The 23,873-nt window shown below is 38.9% G+C and overlaps 1 protein-coding gene across 3 annotated transcripts in view; it reads right to left on the bottom strand.

The window, feature by feature from the left end:
* Positions 1 to 23,873, bottom strand: part of VWA3B (von Willebrand factor A domain containing 3B) — a 223,701-nt gene that overhangs the window by 33,166 nt on the left and 166,662 nt on the right. For all 3 annotated transcript variants that reach the window (XR_006606011.1, XR_006606010.1, XM_045077773.1), the window contains exons 20-22: positions 18,033 to 18,151; positions 13,161 to 13,211; positions 4,141 to 4,345 (exon numbers count right to left, since the gene is read on the bottom strand). Coding sequence is in view for 1 of the 3 variants with exons in the window: in XM_045077773.1 (XP_044933708.1) it covers positions 4,141 to 4,345; positions 13,161 to 13,211; positions 18,033 to 18,151 (375 nt within the window). In the remaining 2 variants the exon portion in view is untranslated. The remainder of the gene's footprint in view (positions 1 to 4,140; positions 4,346 to 13,160; positions 13,212 to 18,032; positions 18,152 to 23,873) is intronic.

The following is a 23,873-nucleotide window of genomic DNA, read 5'->3' as shown; positions in this document are numbered from 1 at the left end:
ATAAGGGATCAAGTCCCACCCTCATTCTAGTAGGAAAGACATATCATAAACAAACACGTATACAATGTCAAGTGGACTATGCTATGAAGATAACAAAACTGTGTTCAGGGGTTAGAGAATGACAGGGTGTTTAGATGGGCTGGCCAGGGAACACCTGTGTTCCTGAGGAGCAGAAGTGATACAGAAGGGTTAACAGTGCCTGTTTCCCCTGTGTCCAGGAAAGAAAGTTTTTGGGTATCCTTAGCTTTGCCTTCTGGCTCAGCCCACACATTCACTTTCTACTAGCTCATATATCTTTTCTCTGTTTCCTTCTCACTGTTCTGGTTTGGCTCAAGGACTCAAAACCACTGAACACAGTATTGCACCCCATTTGGGTCTTTTCTACATTGGGCCTCATTATGCTGCCAAAATATAAATCTGTTACTGTCTTCCCCTTGCTAAAAACCCTTCCCTGGGTTTCTATTTCCAACAGGCACAAGTCCCTGATCCAAGCAAGAAGGAAATTCCAATCCCTTGCATTCTGGTGCTATCTTCCTTTCCTGTCTTGTCTCCTGCCATATCCCTGGTGAAAATGTCATATCCATCCCACCTCTCTGCCTCTGCATTGGCCACTGTTTAACTCTGAACATTTCTCACACCCCAACCCTCAAATCCTACACATCATTCCAGACCAAACTTAACTATCCCCCTGTGAAACCTCCTCTAACTCCCCAGTTCACTTTCCCCCATCTCCCAGTTGGTCTGTGGGTATGCCTCTGTTGTCACATTCATAATTCTCTACTAGAAAGAACTGGGTTTCATTCATTCAATAAATATTTGTCTAGTGTCCACTGTGTGCCAGGTGCCATTCTCAGGGCTACAGATACAGTTACAAATCAGGCCAAACAAAGTCTCAGCTTTCAGGGAGGTTACATTCCGTCCCGGCACATCTTCACTGGTCTGGGCCCATGTCTTCAATGTAGTTAACGAAGCCCATTTTGTGTCCAATGTATAGTATGACCTGGGAGACCCCAATTAGAGAGAAAAGAATGCGACAGGCCCTTCACTGCCTGAGGTCACATGTGCCAAGCACAGGATCTGACCTGTGACAGGAAGTGAACAAATATTTTTGGATAAAGAAATGATGGGAAGTACCTTTATTCCCACTTTGTGGGTAAGAGAATTAAAAAATAGAACAATTAATTCATACCTCATGAGCAATGAACTTTTGACTCCCAGGATTCCAGACAAATCCAAGTAGAACACACTATATTTATTTTGAATCACTGGAGGCTTCTCTTTACCACATCAGCTACCACTTCCCATTTTTAAATTTAATACGAAGTGTAGAAAAAATAATGCTAGCAGAATATGTTGTTAGGCACTGTCTCTATGGTTTAGCATGGGCAAGTTCATCATTTGGGACTTGTACTGGTCTTTCTCCCTGCCTAGAATGAGGGTGGGGTGTGGTTGTGTGTTTAGGTACTTTCAGTGCCTAGAATAGTACTTGGCACCTCATAGGAACTCAAATATGTCAGTGAAAAAATGAAAGAACAGAGAGATGCCTGGATGGCTCAGTCATTAACATCTGCCTTTGGCTCAGGTCATGATCCCAGGGTCCTGGGATCAGAGCCCTGCATCAGGTTCCCCGCTCAGCAGAAAGCCTGCTTCTCCCTCCCCCACTCTCCTTGGTTGTGTTCTCTCTGTCTCCCTCTGTTAAATAAATAAGTAAAATCTTCAAAAAAAAAAAAAAGAAAGAAAGAAAGAACATAAAAGAAGAGGCTTGATGAAAAGAAGAGCAGATTTTCATGGACAGAGTTAATTCACTTGTCTTCTTGATTCTTGGGTGCCTACAGATAGCCATGTATTTGGAGGCATGAGATGGTGTCTCCCAAGGGAATACAAAACAATTCTTTGGGGAAGTCACTTTGTTTGAAGAACACTAATAGCCATAAGATGTTTTGTGATAAAATTTTTGCATTCTGCACAAAAGACATAGCTTTCTACAACGGAGGGGAAAAGCGTGATTTGTCGGAAAAAATAAAATTAAAGAAAAACAAAACAAAGCAAGAAAACAGAACCAAAGAATCCAGAGCAGCAAATACAGAGTTTCAAAACAGGCAAAGCCAATATCACTTAGCAAAGACTGAAACCAAAAAAGATGAATCTCAAAGGTCCATTTTTTGGCTGTATTTTTTAGTGTGTATTGAATATACCCAAATTACACACCATTCAGTAATATTTCAAATGAGTTATTCCAGGTCTACACACACTCACACAGTCAGAAAGGGGGTGTTACACTGGCAATAAGCATTTAGAGCCCCAAAATATTCAGGCCCTTTGAACCAAGGGTTCCACTACTAAGAGTCTGTCTTAACAAAATAAACCAAATGCACCTCAGAAGTCATCAATACATGTGAAAGAGAAGAAAACTGAAAAAAAAATCCTGAATTTCTAACATTTGGTGAAGAATTAAATAGATCAGGATATAGTATACACCATGAAGTATTATATAAAATACCAAAATATACACCAAACATCAATCTGAAGATTCAGAAAAAACAGAGAATGTATATGAGATACTACCAAGTAAAAAAGAGTATGACATTTTTCTAAAGAAGACATACAGATGGCCAACAGACACACAAAAGATGCTCAATATCAACTAATCAGGGAAACATAAACCAAAACCACAAGGAGATATCTCACTAGAATCAAAAAGACACAAAATAGCAAGTGTTGGCAAGAGTATGGATAAAAAAGATCTCCTGTGAACTGTTAGTGGGAATGTAAATTGATGCAGCTACTGTCAGTGGAAAGCAGTACAGAGGTGCCTCAAAAAATTGAAAATAGAATCACCATATGACTTTTGCCCAAAGAAAACAAGAACACCATTCAAAAAGATACACACAACTCTAGGTTTATTACAGTATTACTTATAATAGCTAAGATATAGAAGCAACCCAAATGTCCACTGACAGATGAATGCTAAAGAAGATGTGATACACATGCACGCGCGCATACACACACACACACACACACACACACACACACACACACAGAGGAATATTACTCAGCCATAAAAACGAATGAGATTTTGCCATCTGTGACAACCTGGATGGACCAAGAGGGTACTATGCTAACTGAAACGAGTCAGAGAAAGACAAATACCATATGATTTCACTTGTATGTGAAATATAAAAAAACAGCAAATGAACAAACAAACAAAAAGAAGTGGAAACATACCCTTAAACACAGAGAACAAACTGGTAGTTGCCAAGAAGGTGGGAGTGGGGGATAGGAAGAATGGGTGAAGGGGAGCGGGAGGTACAGGTTTCCCGTTAGGGACTGAATGAGTCCAGAGATGAAACGTACAGCACAGAGAATACATGGTACACTAGAGTACACTACTGTAATGGCACTGTAATAGTGTCTGTGGTGACAGACACTAGCTACAATGTGGTGAGCACAGAAAATGTATTAGGTTGTCCAAGCACTATGTTGGTACACTTGAAGCTTATGTAACATCATGTATCATCTATACTGTAATTAAAGAAAAAGAGCAGATTATGAAATGGTTATGGAGATTCTGCTGCTATGTAAGAATTTACTCAAGGAGGAAAAGAAAGCTTTTAAAAGTAAGTGATCTAAAGGGGTTATAATAATGCAGTCAGATTATAAGATTCTTTTTGAAAAGTATGTTTGGTTAACAATTTCTAACATTTATGGGGAGGCATTCCGATATGAATTACTGTAAAAAGTCATTTTACTCTCATAATAACACTATGAGGCAGATATTAGTAATATTCCTATTTTACAAATTAAAAAAACCCTTAGACTTAGAGAGATGGAATAAGTGGCCAGGATAACATAGGGATTGGGGTTTGGCTCATATCAAAGCTGAGGCCTTTGATCACTACATTATACTTCTGTTTAGTTCTCTAATTAAAAGTATATTATTTTAAAAAGAAGGCCATAGTAAAACCAAATGGCATTTCTTCTCTGTTGAAAAGACATCCTGATGCTTTTACTGGATTGGCTCTAACTCTTAGAAATCCACGTGGGGGGGCCTGGGAGAGGGAGAAGGCAGGCCTGCGCAGGGATGGCAATGACGTGGGGCAGGAAGCAGGGAGGACATGCAGACACCTCCATGGCACCCACCTCTCCTGGTGACTTGCTCACATGATTCTCCTTCTTGGCAGCCTCCTGGAGTTCCATGGCCTGCTGGATATACATTTTCCCAGCTAGAATTTCATTCTCCAGCATCGACAGTTCCTTCAAAGAAATAGGCCAATTCAACCGTTCCAATGCCCTATTTAAAGCTGTCTTGTTTTCCAAGTATCGCATGGGCTTATATGCATCTAACCTAAAAAGATAAAAAAGGGGGACAAAAAATGAAAGTGATCAATAGAAAAAAGACGGGAAGTTGATTTTTCAGTAAAACCAGCCCTGAGAGCCATCTCTGAGACAGATGTCGGGTATCAGGCTGACAGAAACACAGGTTCTGGTTCATCAGGACTGTGGTAGCTTACATGAGTGAAAAATAACCATCTCTGTGAATGATGGTAGACATTCTTTCCTATGCCTGATTTGATTATCTGATTTTAAAGAAGTTCAATATACACAGCTTTTTTTTTTTTCTTCAAATTTTTGGGCATATTTGGAACCCATTCATTTCTCCTAGGCCTAACATTTGGCAGGAACAAAAATGAGCTTCAAAGAGATTTTACACACTATGTCCAGCAGTAACTTTGGGAAACAGAGCAAACCAAAGGGAAGGGAAGCAAAACAAAAGCCAAATATTTGCTTCAGTGCAGTAATTCTTCTACCAGCTCAATCTCCTCTCCTCCTTTATAAGCTAAATAGGCCTAAACTTTCTGGCTGTAAACTTTCTATGGGCTGATGAACCCAGGCTGTGAGACTCCAGGAGAAGCCAGTGTTGTGTGGCCCAGGTCCTGGATACTACTTCCAGTCCAGCTACTGCTGTATCGGACACTACTGGTGGGGGAGAGAAAGCAAGGGAAGAAGAGGGAGAAAGGCAGGAGGATAGGAGGAAAAAAGAGAGAGAGAGAGAAGAGGGCATTTCATAATTATTCTCTCACTGCTGAAAGGGTCACTTCCTTTAAATTTAGGGTGTTAGAAGAGTACAGTGCAAACCCAACACAACCACAGGACTCAATCCACAGGCAAACCTGTCAGATAGCAGCAAATATTCATACTAAAAAATCTAAATTGAAATGAGGTCAGCAGGATGGTAGACTAAGAAACCCCAGGCTCACGTTCCTCCCTAGGGGATAATAACTTATCAACATATGGACGAAATTCCTTTTCTGAGAATTCCTGAAACCTGTTAAGAGGTCGCAGCACTCCAGATGAACACAAAACCAAGAAGAATAGTGGATTAAAGTGAATAGAAAAGGCTGTTGCATTTTGCTTGGACTACTCCCCCTGCTTCCCTGGCATAGTGCAGTGATATTTAGGAGAAAATTCCTAAGTTGTGGCTTTCCCCTTAGAAGGGAAAGAAAAGAGGAACATGCATCCAACATTCTGGCTTTTTGGGAGGCTTCCCAAGAGACTGGTTTCCATCTCATGTGGCTCAGAGCACTGATGGGAATGGTGACATACTCTGGACACCATGTTAGGGATAGCTTAGTTCCATGGCTTGTTACAGCACCAGAGAAGCTGCAATACCAAAGCCAGACACCAGGGAGAGCAAGAGATTATGGGCTCCTGAGAAGGAAGTGGAACAAACCTTTTATTATTTTTTTATTTTTTTAATTTTCAACATAACAGTATTCCTTGTTTTTGCACCATACCCAGTGCTCCATGCAATCTGTGCCCTCTCTAATACCCACCACCTGGCTTCCCCAACCTCCCAACACCCTGCCACTTCAAACCTCTCAGATTGTTTTTCAGAGTCCATAGTCTCTCACAGTTCACCTCCCCTTCCAATTTACCCCAACTCCCTTCTTCTCTCTAACTCCCCTTGTCCTCCATGCTATTTGTTATGCTCCACAAATAAGTGAAACCATATGATAATTGACTCTCTCTGCTTGACTTATTTCACTCAGCATAATCTCTTCCAGTCCTGTCCATGTTGCTACAAAAGTTGGGTATTCATCCTCTCTGATGGAGGCATAATACTCCACAGTGTATATGGACCACATCTTCCTTATCCATTCGTCCGTTGAAGGACATCTTGGTTCTTTCCACAGTTTGGCGACCGTGGCCATTGCTGCTATAAGCACTGGCCCTTCAGTGAAAGGATGGCCCTTCTTTTCACGATATCTGTATCTTTGGGGTAAATACCCAGTAGTGCAATGACAGGGTCATAGGGAAGTTCTGTTTTTAATTTCTTGAGGAATTTCCACACTGTTCTCCAAAGTGGCTGCACCAACTTGCATTCCCACCAACAGTGTAAGAGGGTTCCCCTTACTCCACATCCTCTCCAACACACGTTGTTTCCTGTCTTGCTAATTTTGGCCATTCTAACTGGTGTAAGGTGGTATCTCAATGTGGTTTTAATTGGAATATCCCAAATGGCTAATGATGATGAACACTTTTTCATGGGTCTGATATCCATATGTATGTCTTCATTGGAGAAGTGTCTGTTCATATCTTCTGCCCATTTTTTGATATGCTTGTCTGTTTTGTGTGTGTTTAAGTTTGAGTTTGAGAAGTTCTTTATAGATCCTGGATATCAACCTTTTGTCTGTACTGTCATTTGCAAATATCTTCTCCCATTCCGTGGGTTGCTTCTTTGTTTTCTTGACTGTTTCCTTTGCTGTGCAGAAGCTTTTGATCTTGATGAAGTCCCAAAAGTTTATTTTTGCTTTTGTTTCCTTTGCCTTTGGAGACATATCTTGAAATAAGTTGCTGTGGCTAATATCAAAGAGATTACTGCCTATGTTCTCCTCTAGGATTCTGATGGATTCCTGTATCACGTTGAGGTCTTTTATCCATTTTGAGTTTAGCTTTATGTACGGTGTAAGAGAATGGTCGAGTTTCATTCTTCTACATAGCTGTCCAATTTTCCCAGAACCTTTTATTTAAGAGACTGTCTTTTTTCCACTGGATATTTTTTCCTGTTTTGTCGAAGATTATTTGACCATAGAGTTGAGGGTCCATATCTGGACTCTCTGTTCCACTGGTCTATGTGTCTCTCCTCATGCCAGTACCATGCTGTCTTGGTGATCACAGCTTTGTAGTAAAGCTTGAAATCAGGTAATGTGATGCCCCCAGTTTTATTTTTGTTTTTCAACATTTCCTTAGCGATTCGGGGTCTCTTCTGGTTCCATACAAATTTTAGGATTATTTGTTCCAGCTCTTTGAAAAATACTGGTGGAATTTTGATCGGAATGGCATTAAAAGTATAGATTGCTCTAGGCAGTATAGACATTTTATTTATTTTTTTAATTTTTTATAAACATATATTTTTATCCCCAGGGGTACAGGTCTGTGAATCGCCAGGTTTACACACTTCACAGCACTCACCATAGCACATACCCTCCCCAATGTCCATAACCCCACTCCTCTCTCCCAAACCCCCTTCCCCCACCAACCCTCAATTTGTTTTGTGAGATTAAGAGTCACTTATGGTTTGTCTCCCTCCCAATCCCATCTTGTTTCATTCATTCTTCTCCTACCCCCTTGGCCCCCCATGTTGCATCTCCACTTCCTCATATCAGGGAGATCATATGATAGTTGTCTTTCTCCAACTGACTTATTTCGCTAAGCATGATACCCTCTAGTTTCATCCACGTCATCGCAAATGGCAAGATTTCATTTCTTTTGATGGCTGCATAATGTATTCCATTGTATATATACCACATCTTCTTTATCCATTCATCTGTTGATGGACATCTAGGTTCTTCCATAGTTTGGCTATTGTAGACATTGCTGCTATAAACATTCGGGTGCATGGGGCAAACCTCTTTTAACTGAGAAATTACACACACAAAACTGGAGAAAGTACCCCAGAAAAGCTTGGAAAGATCCTCAGAATCTCTAGCTCAGATGACATAACTGTTTTTTTTTTTTTCAAATAAATCTCCACTAAAGATTCTAAGGCATACCAAAAAAACAAAAACAAACAAAACAAAACAAAACAAGGAAAGGTGCCCAATCAAAGGAACAAATAAGTCTCCAGAAATCTTTCCTAAAGAAATGGGAAATCTCTGAGCGACCTGACAACTCAAAATAACTGTCCTAAGGATGTTCAGTGAGCTCAAAGAGAACACAGATAACTATAAAAATCAGGAAAATGTCGCCTGAACAAAACTGAGTATCAGTAAAAATACAGGAACTATGAAAAAGAACCAAACAAATTCTGGATAAGAATATAGTAACTATGGTGATGGGTATTATGGAGGACACGTATTGCATGGAGCACTGGGTGTGGTGCATAAACAATGAATTCTGGAACACTGAAAAGTTAAAAAAATAAATTAAAAAAAATTTCTGTTTTATTTCATTTGACATACAGAGATCACAAGTAGGCAGAGAGGCACGCAGAGAGAGAGAGGGAAGCAGGCTCCCTGCTGAGCAGAGAGCCCGATGTGGGGCTCGATCCCAGGACTCTGGGATCATGGCCTGAGCCGAAGGCAGAGGCTTTAACCCACTGAGCCACCCAGGCGCCCCAATAAATAAAAAAATTTTTTTAAAGAATATAATACCTATGGGGGAGCCTGGTGGCTTAGTGGGTTAAGCCTCTGCCTTTGGCTTGGGTCGTGATCTCGGGGTCCTGGGATTGAGCCCTGCGTCGGGCTCTCTGCTCCGCAGGGAGCCTGCTTCCCCACCCACCCTGCCTGCCTCTCTGCCTACTTGTGATCTCTGTCAAATAAATATGTAAAATCTTTAAAAAAAAATAATAACTATGAAATGAAAAATTTACTAGAGAAGTTTTAAAGCAGACTTGCCACAACTGTGGAATGAACCAAGATGCCCTTCAACAGATGAATGGATAAAGAAGATATGGTCCATATATACAATGGAATATTATGCCTCCATCAGAAAGGATGAATACCCAACTTTTGTACCAACATGAACAGGACTGGAGGAGATTATGGTGAGTGAAATAAAAGAGAAAGTCAATTATCATATGGTTTCACTTACTTGTGGAGCATGAAGAATAACATGGAGGACATTAGGAAATGGAAAGGAAAAGTGAGTTGGGGTAAATCAGAGGAGGAGACAAAGCATGAGAGACTATGGACTCTGAGAAACTGAGGGTTTTGGAATGGAGGGGGTGGGGGGAACAGTGAGCCTGGTTGTAGGTATTAGGAGGGTACGTATTGCATGGAGCACTGGGTGTGGTGCATAAACAATGAATCTTGGAACACTGAAAAAAAAAAAAAGCAGACTTGCTCAAGCAGAAGAAAAAAATCAGCAAATCATTACCCTTTAAGTCATAAATTGTTCCAAGAGACAAAGAAGGACATTACATAATGATAAAAGGGTCAATCCACAAGGAAGATATGACTATTATAAATATATACACACCCAATGTTAGAGCTCCGAAATATATGACACAAACATTGACAGAAATGAAGATTGAAAAAATAAAAGTAGGAGACTTCTATTCCCATTTTCAACTATTGATAGAACCACCAGACAGCTGGTCAATAAGGAAAGAATACTAGAAAAATACCATAGGGTAACTGGACCTAACAGATGTTTACAGAACACACCATCAGCCAACAGCAGGATACATATTCCTTATCTGTACATATAAAACATTCCCTGGGACAGATCACACGTTAGGCTGCAAAACAAGTGTTAAAGTTTTCAACAAAATCATTAAAAAAAAATCTTCTCTAATCACAATGGGACAAAATTAGAAATCAATAGCAAATGGAAAACTAGAAGATCCAGAAACATGTGGAAATTAAACACCATACTCTTAAGCAGCCAACAGGTCAAAGAAGAAATAATAAGGGAGATTAGAAAATATCATGCGATACATGAAAAGGAAAGCACAAAATAACAAAATGTATGATATACTGTAAAAGCAGTACTAAGAGAAAAATGTGTTAAAAATGCTTACATCAAAAAAGAAGAAAGGTTACAAATCAATAACCTAATTGTATACCTGAAGGAACTGGAAAGAAGAACTAAATCCAAAGTTAGTAGAAAGGAAAGGAAATAATAAAGATAAGAGCAGAAATAAGTAAAATCCAGTACAGAAAAACAATAGGAAAAAAAAATCAGTGAAACTAAGACTTGACTTTTGGAAAGAACAACAAAACTGATAAATGCTCAACTACATTAACTGAAGAATAGAGAAGACTCACATAACCAGAATCATAAAGGAAAAGGGGGACATTATAACTAATGTCACAGAAATAAAAGCAATTATGAGGGATTATTATGATCAGTTATACACCAACAGATTGGATAACCTAGAAGGAATGGATACATTCCTAGAAACATACAACCAGCTCAGACTGAATCATGAAGAAATAAAAAAATCTTAACAGACCTATAGCTAGAAAGGAGATAGAATCAGTAATCAAGTACTTTCCAACAAATAAAATCTCAGCAAAAAATGGCTTCAAGGGAGAATTCTACCAAGCATTTAAAGAATTAACACCAATCCTCCTCAAATACTTCCAAAAACTGCAGAGGAGGGTACCTTTCCAGGCTTGTTCTATGAGACCAGCATGTCCCCATACCAAAGCCAGACAAAAATACTATAAGAAAAGAAAACTACAGACCAATATCCCTTATGAACATTGTGCAAAAATCCTCAACAACATACTAGCAAACCAAATTTAATAGTACATTAAAAAGATTACACACCATTAAACGTGAGATTTATCCTTGGAATTCAAGGATGGTTCAACATATAAAAATCAATGTGCTACATCACATTAACAGAATGAAGGGGGAAAAAAATCCCTCTTGGTCATCGCAAGTAATGCAGAGAAATCATTTCACAAAATACAACACCATTTTATGGGGGGGGGAAAAAAGACTCTAAACAAATCAGAAATAGAAGGAAACTACCTCAACATAAGAAAGGCCTTATATAAAAAGCCTATAGCTGACATCATCCTCAACAGTGAGAAAGTGGAAGATTTTCTTCTCGGATCAGGAAGAAGGCAAGGATGTCCACTTTCACTGTTTTTATTCAGCAAAGTACAAAAAGGCCTACCCAGAGAAATTATCAAGAAAAAGAAATAAATACATCGGAACTGGATAGAAGTAAAATTATATCTGTTCACAGATGGCATGATTTTATATGTAGAAAACCTTAAAGATTCCATAAAAATACCGTTAGAACTAATAAATAAACTCAACAAAGTAGCAAGATAAAATATCAACACAGAAAAATCAGTTGCAATTCTATGCACTAATATTGCACAATCCAAAAAGGAAATTAAGATCACAATCCCATTTACAATAGCATCAAAAAGGATAAAGTACTTAGGAAAAAAATTAACCAAGGATGTAAAAGACCTGTATATTGTAAGCTATAAAACACTGCTGAAAAAATTTTTAAAAGATGGAAATAAATGGGAAAGATATCTTGTATTCACAGATTAGAAGACTTAATAGTTAAAATATCCATGCCATCCAAAGTAATCTACAAATTCAATGAAATCCCTGTTAAAATCTCAATGACATGTTTTGTAGAAATAGAAAAAAAGTCATCCTAATTCATGAAACCTCAAGGGATTCCAAATAGCCAAAACAATCTTGAAAAAGAACAAAGTTGGAGGCCTCACATTTCTTGATTCCAGAACATATTACAGAAAGCTATAATAATCAAAAGGCTGTGGTACTGACATAAAGAAAAACATGATCAGTGGAACAGAATAAAGAGCTCAGAAATAAACTCCTATGTAGGTATAAGGTCAAATGATCTTCATCTAAGCTGCCAAGATCTCATCGTGAAGAAAAGTACAGTCTCTTCAACAAGTGGTTCTGGGAAAACTGGATATTCACAGGTAAAAGAATGAAGTTGGACCCTTAACTTATACTATATATAAAAATTAACTCAAAACAAAATAGATTAAAGACCTAAACAGATGACCAAAAACTATAAAATTCCTAGAAGAAAATATAGGGGGAGAGCTTCATGACATTGGATTTGGCAACATTTTCTTGGATGTGACACCAGAAGCACAGACAAAAATGCAAACAGACAAATGGGACTACCTCAAACTTAAAACCTCTGCATCAAAGGAAACTATCAAGAGAGTATAAAGGCAACCTTTTGAGTGAAAGAATGTTCCTGAAAATCATCTATCTGCTAAGTGGTTAAAATATATAAATAACTCCTATATCTCAAAAAACAACAACAAATAACCCATTAAAAAATGAGCAAAGAACTTTAGAATAAACATTTTTCCAAAGAAGACATATTCATGGCCAACAAGCATGGGAAAGGGTCTTTAACATTATTGATCCTTATGGAAAATGCAAATAAAACCACAAGGAGATATTTCATACCCACTAGACCACCAGGATGACTTTAGTTACTAAAAAAAAGAAAAGTAAATTAACAAGTGTTGGCAAGGATGTGGAGAAACAAGAACCCTCATACCTTGCTGGTAAAAATGTAAAATGGTATAGTTGCTGTGAAAATGTCTGGTGTTCCTCAACAAGTTAAGCCTAATATTACTCTATGGCTTAGCAAATCCACTCTTAGATATGTTCCCAAGAGAAATGAAAACACATGTCCAAACAGAAATTTCTACATGAATGTATATGACAGCATTGTTCTCAATAGCCCAAGGCAGAAACGACCCAAATACCCACCAGTGGACCGCTGGATAAACAAGCTGGTACATACATACAATGGATCCATACTGAAGCATAAAAGAAGACTATGTATGTTACAACTTGGAATCATAAAGTTTTTACACAAAGGAAGTAAAAGAAGGCAGACACAAAATGTCACATATTGTATGATTCATCTGGTATATATCCAGGAGAGGCAAATATATACACACAGAGAAAGCAGAATAGTGGTACCCAGAGGAGGAGAGAGTTGTGGGGAAGGATTACTTAATGGGTACAAGGTATCTTTCCTGAGGTGATAAAATTTTGAAACTAGAGGGAGGTGGTGGTTTGCACAACATTTTGAATAAATAGCATAGAACTGTATACTTTAAAACAGTTAATTGTAGGTTATGTGAATTTCACCAAAACAAAGTGAAGAGAAACTGGCTTACTTTTCTTTTTCCTCTTGAGATAATGCTCGCCAAACAATTTTATTCAAGCGCCTGTTAAAAAAACAAACAAACAAACAAACAAACAGTAATATTTAGTAGCAGTAGTTCATTTCATGGCAAAAGTCTGATCCCAGGCTCTGAAGGGCACTGAGGGCAGAGCCCAAGCCAAGGGACACCTGCACTGGACCACATCACTACCGTTTGCTTAAAGATACTGGATAGGAGTGTCTGCCTCCCTCGGCATCACTGCAGAAACCTCATGGCTCTGTAGCAGTCCTGTTAAATATTAAAGGAGGGCACCGCTGCCAGCTCTGTCAGGTAAAACCTGGGCTAAGAAATGGCAGTAAGCAAAACAGTTGTCATTTTTTCTGCATGAAGTCTCTACACACCCACTGATTTTCTTCCTGTGGAAAAAGTACTACTGTGCCCTTAGTTTAACTTCTAGAGACATTCTTCTAGACCTGGATTTTCAGAGCAACGAGGGTGAAGAGGGTCATAAATAATAGGACCAAGACACATTTTAGAGATCAACAGGTCTGACCTGCTTGTTTTCCAAACAAGGTCACTGAGAGGGGCAAGAAGATGAAGTGCTTTGCTCACTTATCACAGCCTGGTGGTGGTGGCAGTGCTGAGACTTTCTGAAGCTCATCACTGAACATGTCGGTAGAGAGAGGAAAGGAGGAGGCGGAAGCCAGTGGTTTCTATGGGGTAGACGCAGCTCCTTTTCTGTTACAAATCAGTGAGGCTTCTTTTGGATGAGCCAGCCCCACTCTGTTCCCCCATTCTGTACCGCTACATCATTACCCAAAGTGGGCTTCCTAGAGTGCAGGGCACAGAACACTGGCTCTGGGGGACTGGGAGCTGGTGTTCCATGAAAAACAAAACAAAACAAAACAAAAAAACCAAGCTTCAGTAAAATGAAGTGGGAGAATACTGCCCCTCTCCAGGAGGCATTCTCTAACCACTGGACCCAGCATCAGTGACACAGGGCTCTGAGAACACTTTGGGGGGTGCTACCCTGCCTGACCTCCCTTCCCAAGCCTGGTGAGACCACAGCAAGGGGGTCTGGCATGCGGTGAAGAGCACAGGCTCTGGAGCCAGACTGCCTGAACCCAAAGCTCAGTTGGCTTCTCCACTTATTAGCTGTGAGACTTTGGGCCAGCAGCCAACTTCTCTGTAGAATGTGGGTAATAATGGTACCTCCATCCTAGAGTCGCCGTGAGGGCTCAGCGAGCTAGTGTGGCACAGCACACAGAACCTGTCTGATACAGTCAAATGCTCTGCACGTGATATGAACAGTCGGGAAGTAGGCAATACGCCAGCAAAGTGCTGCTGTCTCACCTGGAGGCTTTGAGCTCCTTAGGGCCTATATGGAAACTGGGTTGTTGTTGTTTTTTTTTTTAATTATGTGGTTCACATATCAATAAGCAGGGCTTGTAAGACCTGTTTAAAGGATTCACAGGATGCAGTTTTGGCTCTGTGTATGTGCTTCTCTGAAAACAAAAAAACAACCACAACCTCATTTTAAAATCCCCTTAAAACTAAACCTGGAAAGTAGAGGCAGTATATATATAATAAGGAGGCTGGGAGTGACACCAAAGGCTTTGGAGCCACATGGCTCTGGGTTCAAATCCCAATGCCTTTACTTTGCTGCTGTGTGATCCTGTGTTACATAACTTTTTGAAACTCTGTTTTCTTATCGCTGAAACAAGGATAACATCACCTACCTTGGTGCTGGGAGGATTGAGATGTACATATAAATGACCAGGAATAACTCAGTGTTTATTCCCTCCAGGTTCTGAAGATGGGGAAGGCTTGGAAACTGAGGTCTAATTAGCTAGCACATACCACTAATTTTAATTCAATCCTTTAGAAAATATTTTTCTAAGAGCACACTTACATAACTTCTGTTATTCCCCCTATTTTCCAACTATACTTCCAACTCGCAAGAAAAAGTGGGTGGGTGTGAACTGAGGGCAGGTAAGGGTGTTGATCCTGGCTCCACTGACTGGCCACAAAAGGGGTGGAATGAGGGCCATCCCTGCAGGATGCCAAAGGCTATGGGACATGAGGGTTTCTCTGAGGCTGGTCCACTCCTTGATTCAGAGATTTTACTAGCCATAGTGTTCCTCTTCTTTTTGTTTAAGGAAGAGTGAAATTTGGTTGAGCCCTGGAACCCTGACTGAAATTTGGTCAGCCCCGGAACCCTGACTCAAAGTTTATACTCAGACATACAAAGTCAGAATTGCTATCTTGATTCATGAAATATTGAAGCAGAAGGACTCCACACACAGCCAATTAAGTGTGACCAACATAGCTAGCTTATGTCACTATTTTGGCCAAAGGGCTGTGAACTTCCCAATTGTCTGGTCATCGCTAACCATACAAATTCAGGGTTATATCTGGCTTACTTGTGATGGGAAACTCCTTAGAAATACTATATTGGGGACAGAGTGGGAGTAAATCAAGTTTTATTAATTACTTTTCACTGTATGTGTATCTTTAGAAAGGTAGAGCAAGATGGAAAAGGGAATTGATGCTTATGCCAACAGAATTCTTAAAGACTACTGAATGCAAAAGATCAGGAAGTTTTGTCCTGTATAATACTATGTTAATATTAGTATTATTAAATAATTATATTAAATATTCACTTAATATTAACAACACATTAATATCATATATTAATTCAATGATATTGAAATTTAAATAATATTAATATTAGAATTAATGTTACTATTAATAACAGCAATATGCATTTCTCTAAGTGCCCTAAAAGGCTTTTCCAGATTCACTCATTGGAAGTAAGAAGTGGGCCAAATCACTTGCTATGTCTGTATTTTGATTTTGCTATTAGGGAAGGAGGGATCCCTGTCTTTAGAAAGGGAAAGGGTTCATATAGGCGGAAGAGCTATGTGATTATTATATTCCTGTATTTATGGTTATTTGGGGATCAGCAGATTCAGGGAATTAAAGGGTAAGTAATTAACATTAATTGCTCTTTATATATAATTTACATAACCCTCAAAACTGCCTTGCGAGATTTTGTAAATAAGGAATCTGAAGCTTCCAATTGTTACGTGATGTGCCATGTAGATGTCAGAGTCAAAAATGAAGCTCAGAATTGGGACCTAAAAGCCCTACCTTGTGGTCCTGCACCAGGCTTTCACAAACCAGGTAATTCTAGAACCCAAATATTTGGCTGAGTAAAGCATATTCCATTTTAATATGAAAGATATACTTTGAATAACTGAATTTGATAAATTTTAATAACTAAATGTGAATTAGATCAGATTCAAATTAAATTCCAATAGTCAAATACACACATAGCAACACCTCCTAGGTAGAGGAGACAAGGGAGAGCAAGGCTGCTAAGCTCCGGCCCTTGAAAGCTGACATCCTTATATAGGAGACACAGGCCTGTGCAGAAGCTTTGAGCCCTCTGAGGGCCATAGGCAGGGTGTGTGGTGGAGTCATTGGGGAAAGGCCTCTGAACAGAGGGCCACTGGAGCTTAGGCAAGACAGGAATGAAAGAGGACAGCTGGAGGACAGGAAGAGGGCAGCACTGCTGGAAGGCAAGGGGGGGGAAGGCCTGCCGGGTGCAGAAGGAGAGGCAGAGTGGAGGGACAGCCCCCGTGTGTGGGAGACATGGGGAAATCTACAGAGCAAAGCCTCAGGCCCACAGATAAGAGAGCCTTGCCTTGCGTAGTTCATGGTGTCTGCAAGAGAAAGGGAGGGCAGACAAAGGCTCAGAGAAGTCCTGAGGAGCCTGGAGGCAGCTGAAGGAGCTTGTATAAGACTCCATTCTTAGGTGAGGGCAGATCTGAAAGGAGATCTGCAGAAGCCTGTGATGGGCATGGTGGGGAAAGGCCAGCATCTAGACCGGACTGTGCAACCCATGTGGCAGGAGTCAGGCTCTATACTTCTTTTAAACACACAGTAGATACACCACAAAATGACAACAGACCAGAAAACACTGCCTAGGACATTGTTAATGTTCATGTACTTTATGTCATTCCTTCCATCCACGTGGTGATAGGTGAAAACTCAGTTGCACAGCTCCAGAACCAAGGAAAGGCTTGCCTGGAGAAGCAGGGCATGCTTAAAGTTTAAAGTGCTAGGCACCGAGGCTTTATAAAGTGCTGGGACTGGGGTGGGGAGGGGACCACAGAACTAGGACAAGGGTGAGACTGGGCGTCTGCCCTTGTGAAAACAAACTCCATCTCAGCACTAACACAGTGGCTAAGAGTAAAACTTTCACTGGAGCCAACTTGATCATCCTTCTAAAAAATGGGAAAAAATGATTTACGTAGTAGGAGACACTTAAGTTATCTCCACTATTTCACTGTTGTGGCATTTCATTAGTCACTTTACAAAATCTGTGCTGAAATGACTGAATTCACTCTGTTAAAGGGAAAGCTTTTTCTTTTTTTAAGATTTTATTTATTTATTTGACACAGAGAGAGCGATTACAAGCAGGCAGAGAGGCAGGCAGAGAGAGAGAGGGGAAACAGGCTCGATCCCAGGATCCTGAGATCATAACCTGAGCCGAAGGCAGAGGCTTAACCCACTGAGCCACCCAGGTGCCCTTAGAGGGAAAACTTTAAAGATCTCAGGGAAACTTGAGATTTCTACAGATTTTGGAAAGGGCAGATGGTTTCTTCAAAACTCTGTTGGAATTCTTTGGGTCCTGTGTTTCATGCATGCCTGGCACTGAGGAAACCCCTGTTTGTGGCTGCTACGGCTATATTCCTTCAGGGCAATTACTAAGTAGCTGATCTAGACAAAGAAAAAAAAAATTTAAGCTAAAAACAAGAGAAAATAAGCACAAACAAACTCCATAGCTCTTAAAGAGCAGCTGGGACTAATACTTACTTTTCATAGCTCTTAATGGCCTGTTCCACTTTTTGCTTGTAGATATTGAGTTTGACTCCTTGGGGGTTAATTAATGTCATCTTATTGGTGTCATTGCACACATGTGCCAGAGGAAACACCTGCACAGCAATACCAAAGGAAAGCATCATTTGATAGGTTAACAACTGCCTCCGAAAATGATCTACAGTGCTATACAGCATGTTTTTCTGACTATAGAATCAATATAATTATAGAAAAATTAGAGAATACAGATAATGATAAAGAAAATAGACTCTGAGATATCATCGCTTATCTTTTTCTTCCAATTTTAAAACTCTATCAAGCACACACACAAAACAACAGCTTCAGGAAACTCTAGTCAGAATCAAGTACCATCTTTGTAAGCCCCTGTCAAACTGATGAGAGTGAGTAATTTTTAAGAGAAAGGATCCCCTTGTTGCTACTTTGTAAATTACTACTTGGGTTAAACATCCTCCTCATATATTTATTTCACATTTTATTTTCTCTTGAAAATATCTAATTACATTTAACATCTTTGGACTATTTTCCTTGTCAATTTATAAGAGATTCTTAGAAAAGTCTGAGAAGCCTCAGTGATCACATTCTATAAGAACAGCAGACTATGAGAAAGAGAGGCCTTCCTTTTTAGTCTTTTTGTTTGCACCTGGTGCTTACTTTTGGGTTTCGGTATGCCTATGATTCCAAGCCATCTTCTTAATACCTATACTAAATACTTACCTCTTTGCATGTTACTTCTCTCTCCTTAGTAGAATGTAAGCTCTATCAGAGCAGAAACTTTATTTTATTTACTACTATATTCCCATTACCTAGAATACTGGCTGGCACATAGTGTGCCCTCAACAAATATTTGTTGATAAATGAATAAATATTCATTAAAAAAGTATATTCCATATTTTAATATTTTTTTAAAGATTTATTTATCAGAGAGAGAGGGGGAGAGAGCGAGCACAGGCAGACAGAATGGCAGGCAGAGGCAGAGGGAGAAGCAGGCTCCCTGCTGAGCAAGGAGCCCGATGTGGGACTCGATCCCAGGACGCTGGGATCATGACCTGAGCCGAAGGCAGCTGCTTAACCAACTGAGCCACCCAGGCGTCCCCCATATTTTAATATTTAAACAAAAAAGAAAAGTCTAACTAACAGAATGCCAAGCTATAATATTGTTTCAAAATTATATATGATTCCAACTATAAGCACCATGTAGGCATTTTGAAAATGTGGAGAATTGCTTCTAAGAAGTAAATTTTTACTTTCAATCAAGATGATATAAGTCATGCTTTTATGTTCCCTCTTATATCCAAAATTAGACAAAAATTATATTGTTATTGCCTAAGGAAAAAATGCAGAGAAAGGAAAGGAGGAAGGAAAGAAAAAAGGTCAGATGCATGGCCCATAAATTTCTAGGTAACAAAAGTTGAATGGGACTGGGAACAAGTGAGCAGGGCTAAAGTTGTGGAATTGCTGACTCTTTGTCGAAAGATAGCAGGGCCATGGGAGCACAACTCCTGGACAGCAAGTGGGACTACAAGTGTCTGTAAGATGAAGGCTCAAGTCAGGCTCAGGGCCTGAAGCCAGTGTTGGGCTGAGGGTCTCGCACCCCTTGAAAAAGGTTCTGCCAAATGAGAGAGGACACTGATGGTGCCTTACCACCAACAACTATACCAAGCCACCCACCGAATCTATCACATTCCAGTATCACTGAGGAACAAGAGCTCTAAACACCAGTGAGGAGGTGTACCAGAGGATGGCAACTGGAAAGGAGGAGAAAGAAAATACAGATTAAAAAAATCCTGCTAATCTATGTTAAATTTCCAAAATCTACAATGAAAAAAATATATAAATGATGACTGAGAAAATCAACAATAAGAATGTCAATTCGCTTGAGAAGAAATTAATCTTATAAGCCATCTAACAATGATTTATAGTAATTATAATTAAAATTAATTATGATTAGGTTGTTCAAAGAAGTAACAGCTGTGTAAAAGTACAAAACCATACAGAAGTACCAAAAGAAAAAATGGACAGGAAAAAGAGTACTTCAAGTAAAACAGCCAGCCTATCTTGGAAGACAAGGACATTGAAATGATGGCTACATATACTAATTTTGTAATTTAAATGTCAAGACCAAAACAAACAAGAAAATAGGCAAAGATTCAGAAAACTTAAGAGAAAGAAATGAAGAGGCTGTGAAATCGAACCTCACTAATTGTCGGACACAGGAATTCAGCATGTGGCTTCTAGAACAACTTTTGTCAAAAGGGGCCAGAGCAGTAGGTCGAAAGGTGAGTTAGCTAGGCTTTGAATACTGAATGAAGCTTGCAGTAATGGGGGAAAAAAAACCACCACAACTCTCAAAATAGACCTACATATCACAAAAACTTTCAAGAGGAAAAAGAAATCAATCTCCACAAAATCAAAGACCTTCATATTTTTATCACCCCTGGAAAAAATACCCCCCTAGAAGTCTATAAATAGCTCTCCAGGTTTGCCAACATATGGCCCAACTGCAAATCAAACCCTAAAATATTTAGCAACATGACAACATTTATATTGATGTTCTACTTCCCTCTTTTGTGGTTTTAGATCTCAGGCTTTGCGTGGCCATCATGTACTTCAGTGTGGTAGTACTTCAAATTTGGCTTTGTGCACCCACTCTCATTCCTTTCTGCATGCAGATTTAGGGAAAGACAAAGTCATACTCCACACCTTCAGTCTATGGTCTTAGTTTTTACAACATGGTGGTCACATGGTGGTGCCATGGGATATTCTCTTTATGATGTCAAATGTAGAGTGACTATGAGGTCGTAAGAGGCATTCTGATAGGACTTGAGGGATCAGAACCATGGTCACCCAGCTTCTGCAAGGAAGCATGGGGAGGGGGAGGAGGGTGCAGTTAATGAAGAAACTGACAGCTCTGTTTGAAAGGGAATAAAACCTGATCACAACTCCTTTGAAAATGATTTACTTATTACCTCTCATAATGAAAATCAAGGGACCATCTTAGACAAAATTTTACAACAAAAAAGAGCTTCAAGCTTACCTACTTCAATTCTCCTGAGATTAACCTAAAAGAAGCCTTGCCAATTTGATATTAATAATCATACCCTAAAAAAAGTTTTAAAAAATAATCATAACCTGTGGGGAAAGATTTTAACTATGAGAAAGGGAGGGAAGGTGGGGGTAGAAATGGAGACAGAAAAAAGAGAGTCAGCAACCAAAAAGAAGAAATTGCTAGAATTCATGTACAGTTAATTTGGGTTAGACCTGTAAGCAACCATTGTATTTAAGAATAGTTTTGTCAATAATGGTAATAGTGTTTATCCTTTACTCTCTGCCAAGCATTAACCACTCTCTACATATTTTCTCATTCAGTCCCTATATTTACACTGAATTGCAGGTTTTGTTATATGCCTTTCCTTTCTACTAAACTCTGTTCTTTATTCCTTTCAAAAAAAAAACCTACCAGTTTTCTAGCATAATACATGTACAAAGTAACCATTTTTTGAATATTTGAAAACTAAAACTATATATAAATTAAAAAAATGGTCAAGGCTCAAAAAATGTTTTATCTATATTATAAAATATAATGAAGTCTGGATTCCTCCAAATTTGAGTTCTTGGTAATTGAGTCATAAAATGAATGTAACTTTGCTATTTTTAAGAGGTATTTGTTAGAAATATAAACAAAGTGAACAAGAAATTTAGGTTCTATAATAAACTATTCTGAAACAATAGAAGAATAGAAAATTAAAATGAAACACCATAAACACCCTTCCACACAGTAATTGGTAAAGTTTTTTTTTTAATGTACTGCTTTTTTTAAAAAAAGATTTTATTTATTTCTTTGATAGAAAGCATGGTAAAGTGGCAGGTAGAGGGAGAGAGAAGCAGGCTCTCTCTGAGCAGGGAGCCCCATGTAGAGCTCGATCCCAGGACCATGAGATCATGACCTGAGCCAAAGGAGCCACTTAACTAGCTCAGCCACCCAGGTGCCCCTTAATGTACTGCTCCTAAGTGATAAAGATGTAGGTAAATAGGCATTGTTAAAATTCAAAGTAAAGTGTGCATTAATGGGGAAAATAATTTAAATAAGTTGCAGTAGTTCATATTATTGAATATTAGTGCAACCATTAAAAATTCATCCAAATGTGGTCATTACAAGAGAGTATGTTCATAACATAAGCTAAATGAAGGAAGCAGAATACAGAACTATATGCACAGGTATTCGTTGTTAAAGTCACACTATAGGTAAAGTTCCTCCTGACAACATCGTGTTTATCCTCAACCCCACATTTTGAAAATGAGAACATAGTATGAAATGGGTGTTTATATAATTATTGTTCAATTCTGGCTGAGTTCACCAATTTCACTTTTTTCACCTTAATCAGCTCTTCCAACAAATATCCCAGAGCTTGCTGCCAGACTGGCCAAGGAGAGGACTGAAGGGATGTGCATGACAAAAACACCAAAGCTGCACAAATCCTGCATGGGTAACTCTGAACACAGACACGTGGGTTTATGGCAGTGCAGATGCACAAACTGCTGAGGGTAGAAGCTTTAATGTCTGCTTTCAAACTGGAACGTCTCCAGTCTCCAAAGATCAAATGAAAGCAGGATCACAGAATTAACTGGCAAAAGAGGAGCATGTCAACAAGATCTTCCATAAACCCAAGAAAATATGTTACTTACTACAAGGTAGACTATGTCCCACATTTTTCATACTAACTTTAGAAAAGAAAAGATTGTTCTTTTCAATTTAGTGAACATTTTCATTGGCAAAGAAGATAAACGTCTGTTGACCTGCAACAATGTTCAAAGTAGACTGTTGAGAAAAATGAAGGCACAAAACTGTATATTCAGTTTGACATCATTTTGGTAAAACAAAAACAAAAAACAAAGGATACATATATATAGAAAAAGGTCTGGTCATAAAACCATCAAATGATTCTTCAGTGGTAGAGTTGTAACTCTACTATTTCCTTCTTTTTCATTTATCTGTATTTGCTAATTTTTATACACAGTGAATATATATAGCTTTTGTAATAACTGTCCTTTTTAAATTAAAAATTAATTAATTTTTAATTAAGATGAAACTTATCACATAATTTTATGTTCAATGCTACTATATATGATAGCAACAAAATGCCTGTCCTTACAGCATCCCTAACCTCTCTGCACTTGTCAGCTAAATGACAAGATGAATAGCAACTTCACTAAGTTGCTCTAACTTTTATATATGATACTTTGATGAAAGCAAATGCTTTGCTCAAAACCCCTATTAATGGGATTGTGCATTGCCTGTCAGAAGTAAATGATAGAGCTAGTAGGCAAGCCCAGTGTATCTGACCACAGAGTTATGTGCCTAATGAACCCAGATTAGGGCAAAACAGGAAGCCTTGATGGGATGTTGTTAAAGAACATGATGATGATGTAAACTTTCCAATGATACAAATTAATGTTCCCCAATTATTTTACTTTTCTTTGAAGCGATTGGCAATAAAGAGCTCGGAATTCCAGATTCATCAAATAACTAAAACAATTTTATCCTGTATATGACTTGGCAATGAATTAATTTTTTTGAAAGAGTTAAGGTAAAATTATCTGGTCCACTGGAAACCCAAAGTGCCAGTTAGCATCTTGTAATGAAGAGTTGCTAGGGCAACCTCTCTGCTCAGTACTTCATTTCCAAGGTGACAGATTTGATGCTGGTCCAGGAAACATTGAAAACCAAAACAGCATTGTGTTCCAGAAGAAGAAAGAGCCCATACATAAGTCATGAATGAAACAAAGAGCTGGGGACAAAGCCAAACACTGCTTTACAAT

Source organism: Mustela putorius, unplaced genomic scaffold (assembly GCF_011764305.1).
Source record: "Mustela putorius furo isolate JIRA1106 unplaced genomic scaffold, ASM1176430v1.1 tig00000224_pilon_pilon_pilon, whole genome shotgun sequence".
Lineage (NCBI taxonomy): Eukaryota > Metazoa > Chordata > Mammalia > Carnivora > Mustelidae > Mustela > Mustela putorius.
The sequence above is the reverse complement of the archived record's forward strand: the minus strand, read 5'-3'. Positions and strand labels throughout refer to the sequence as shown.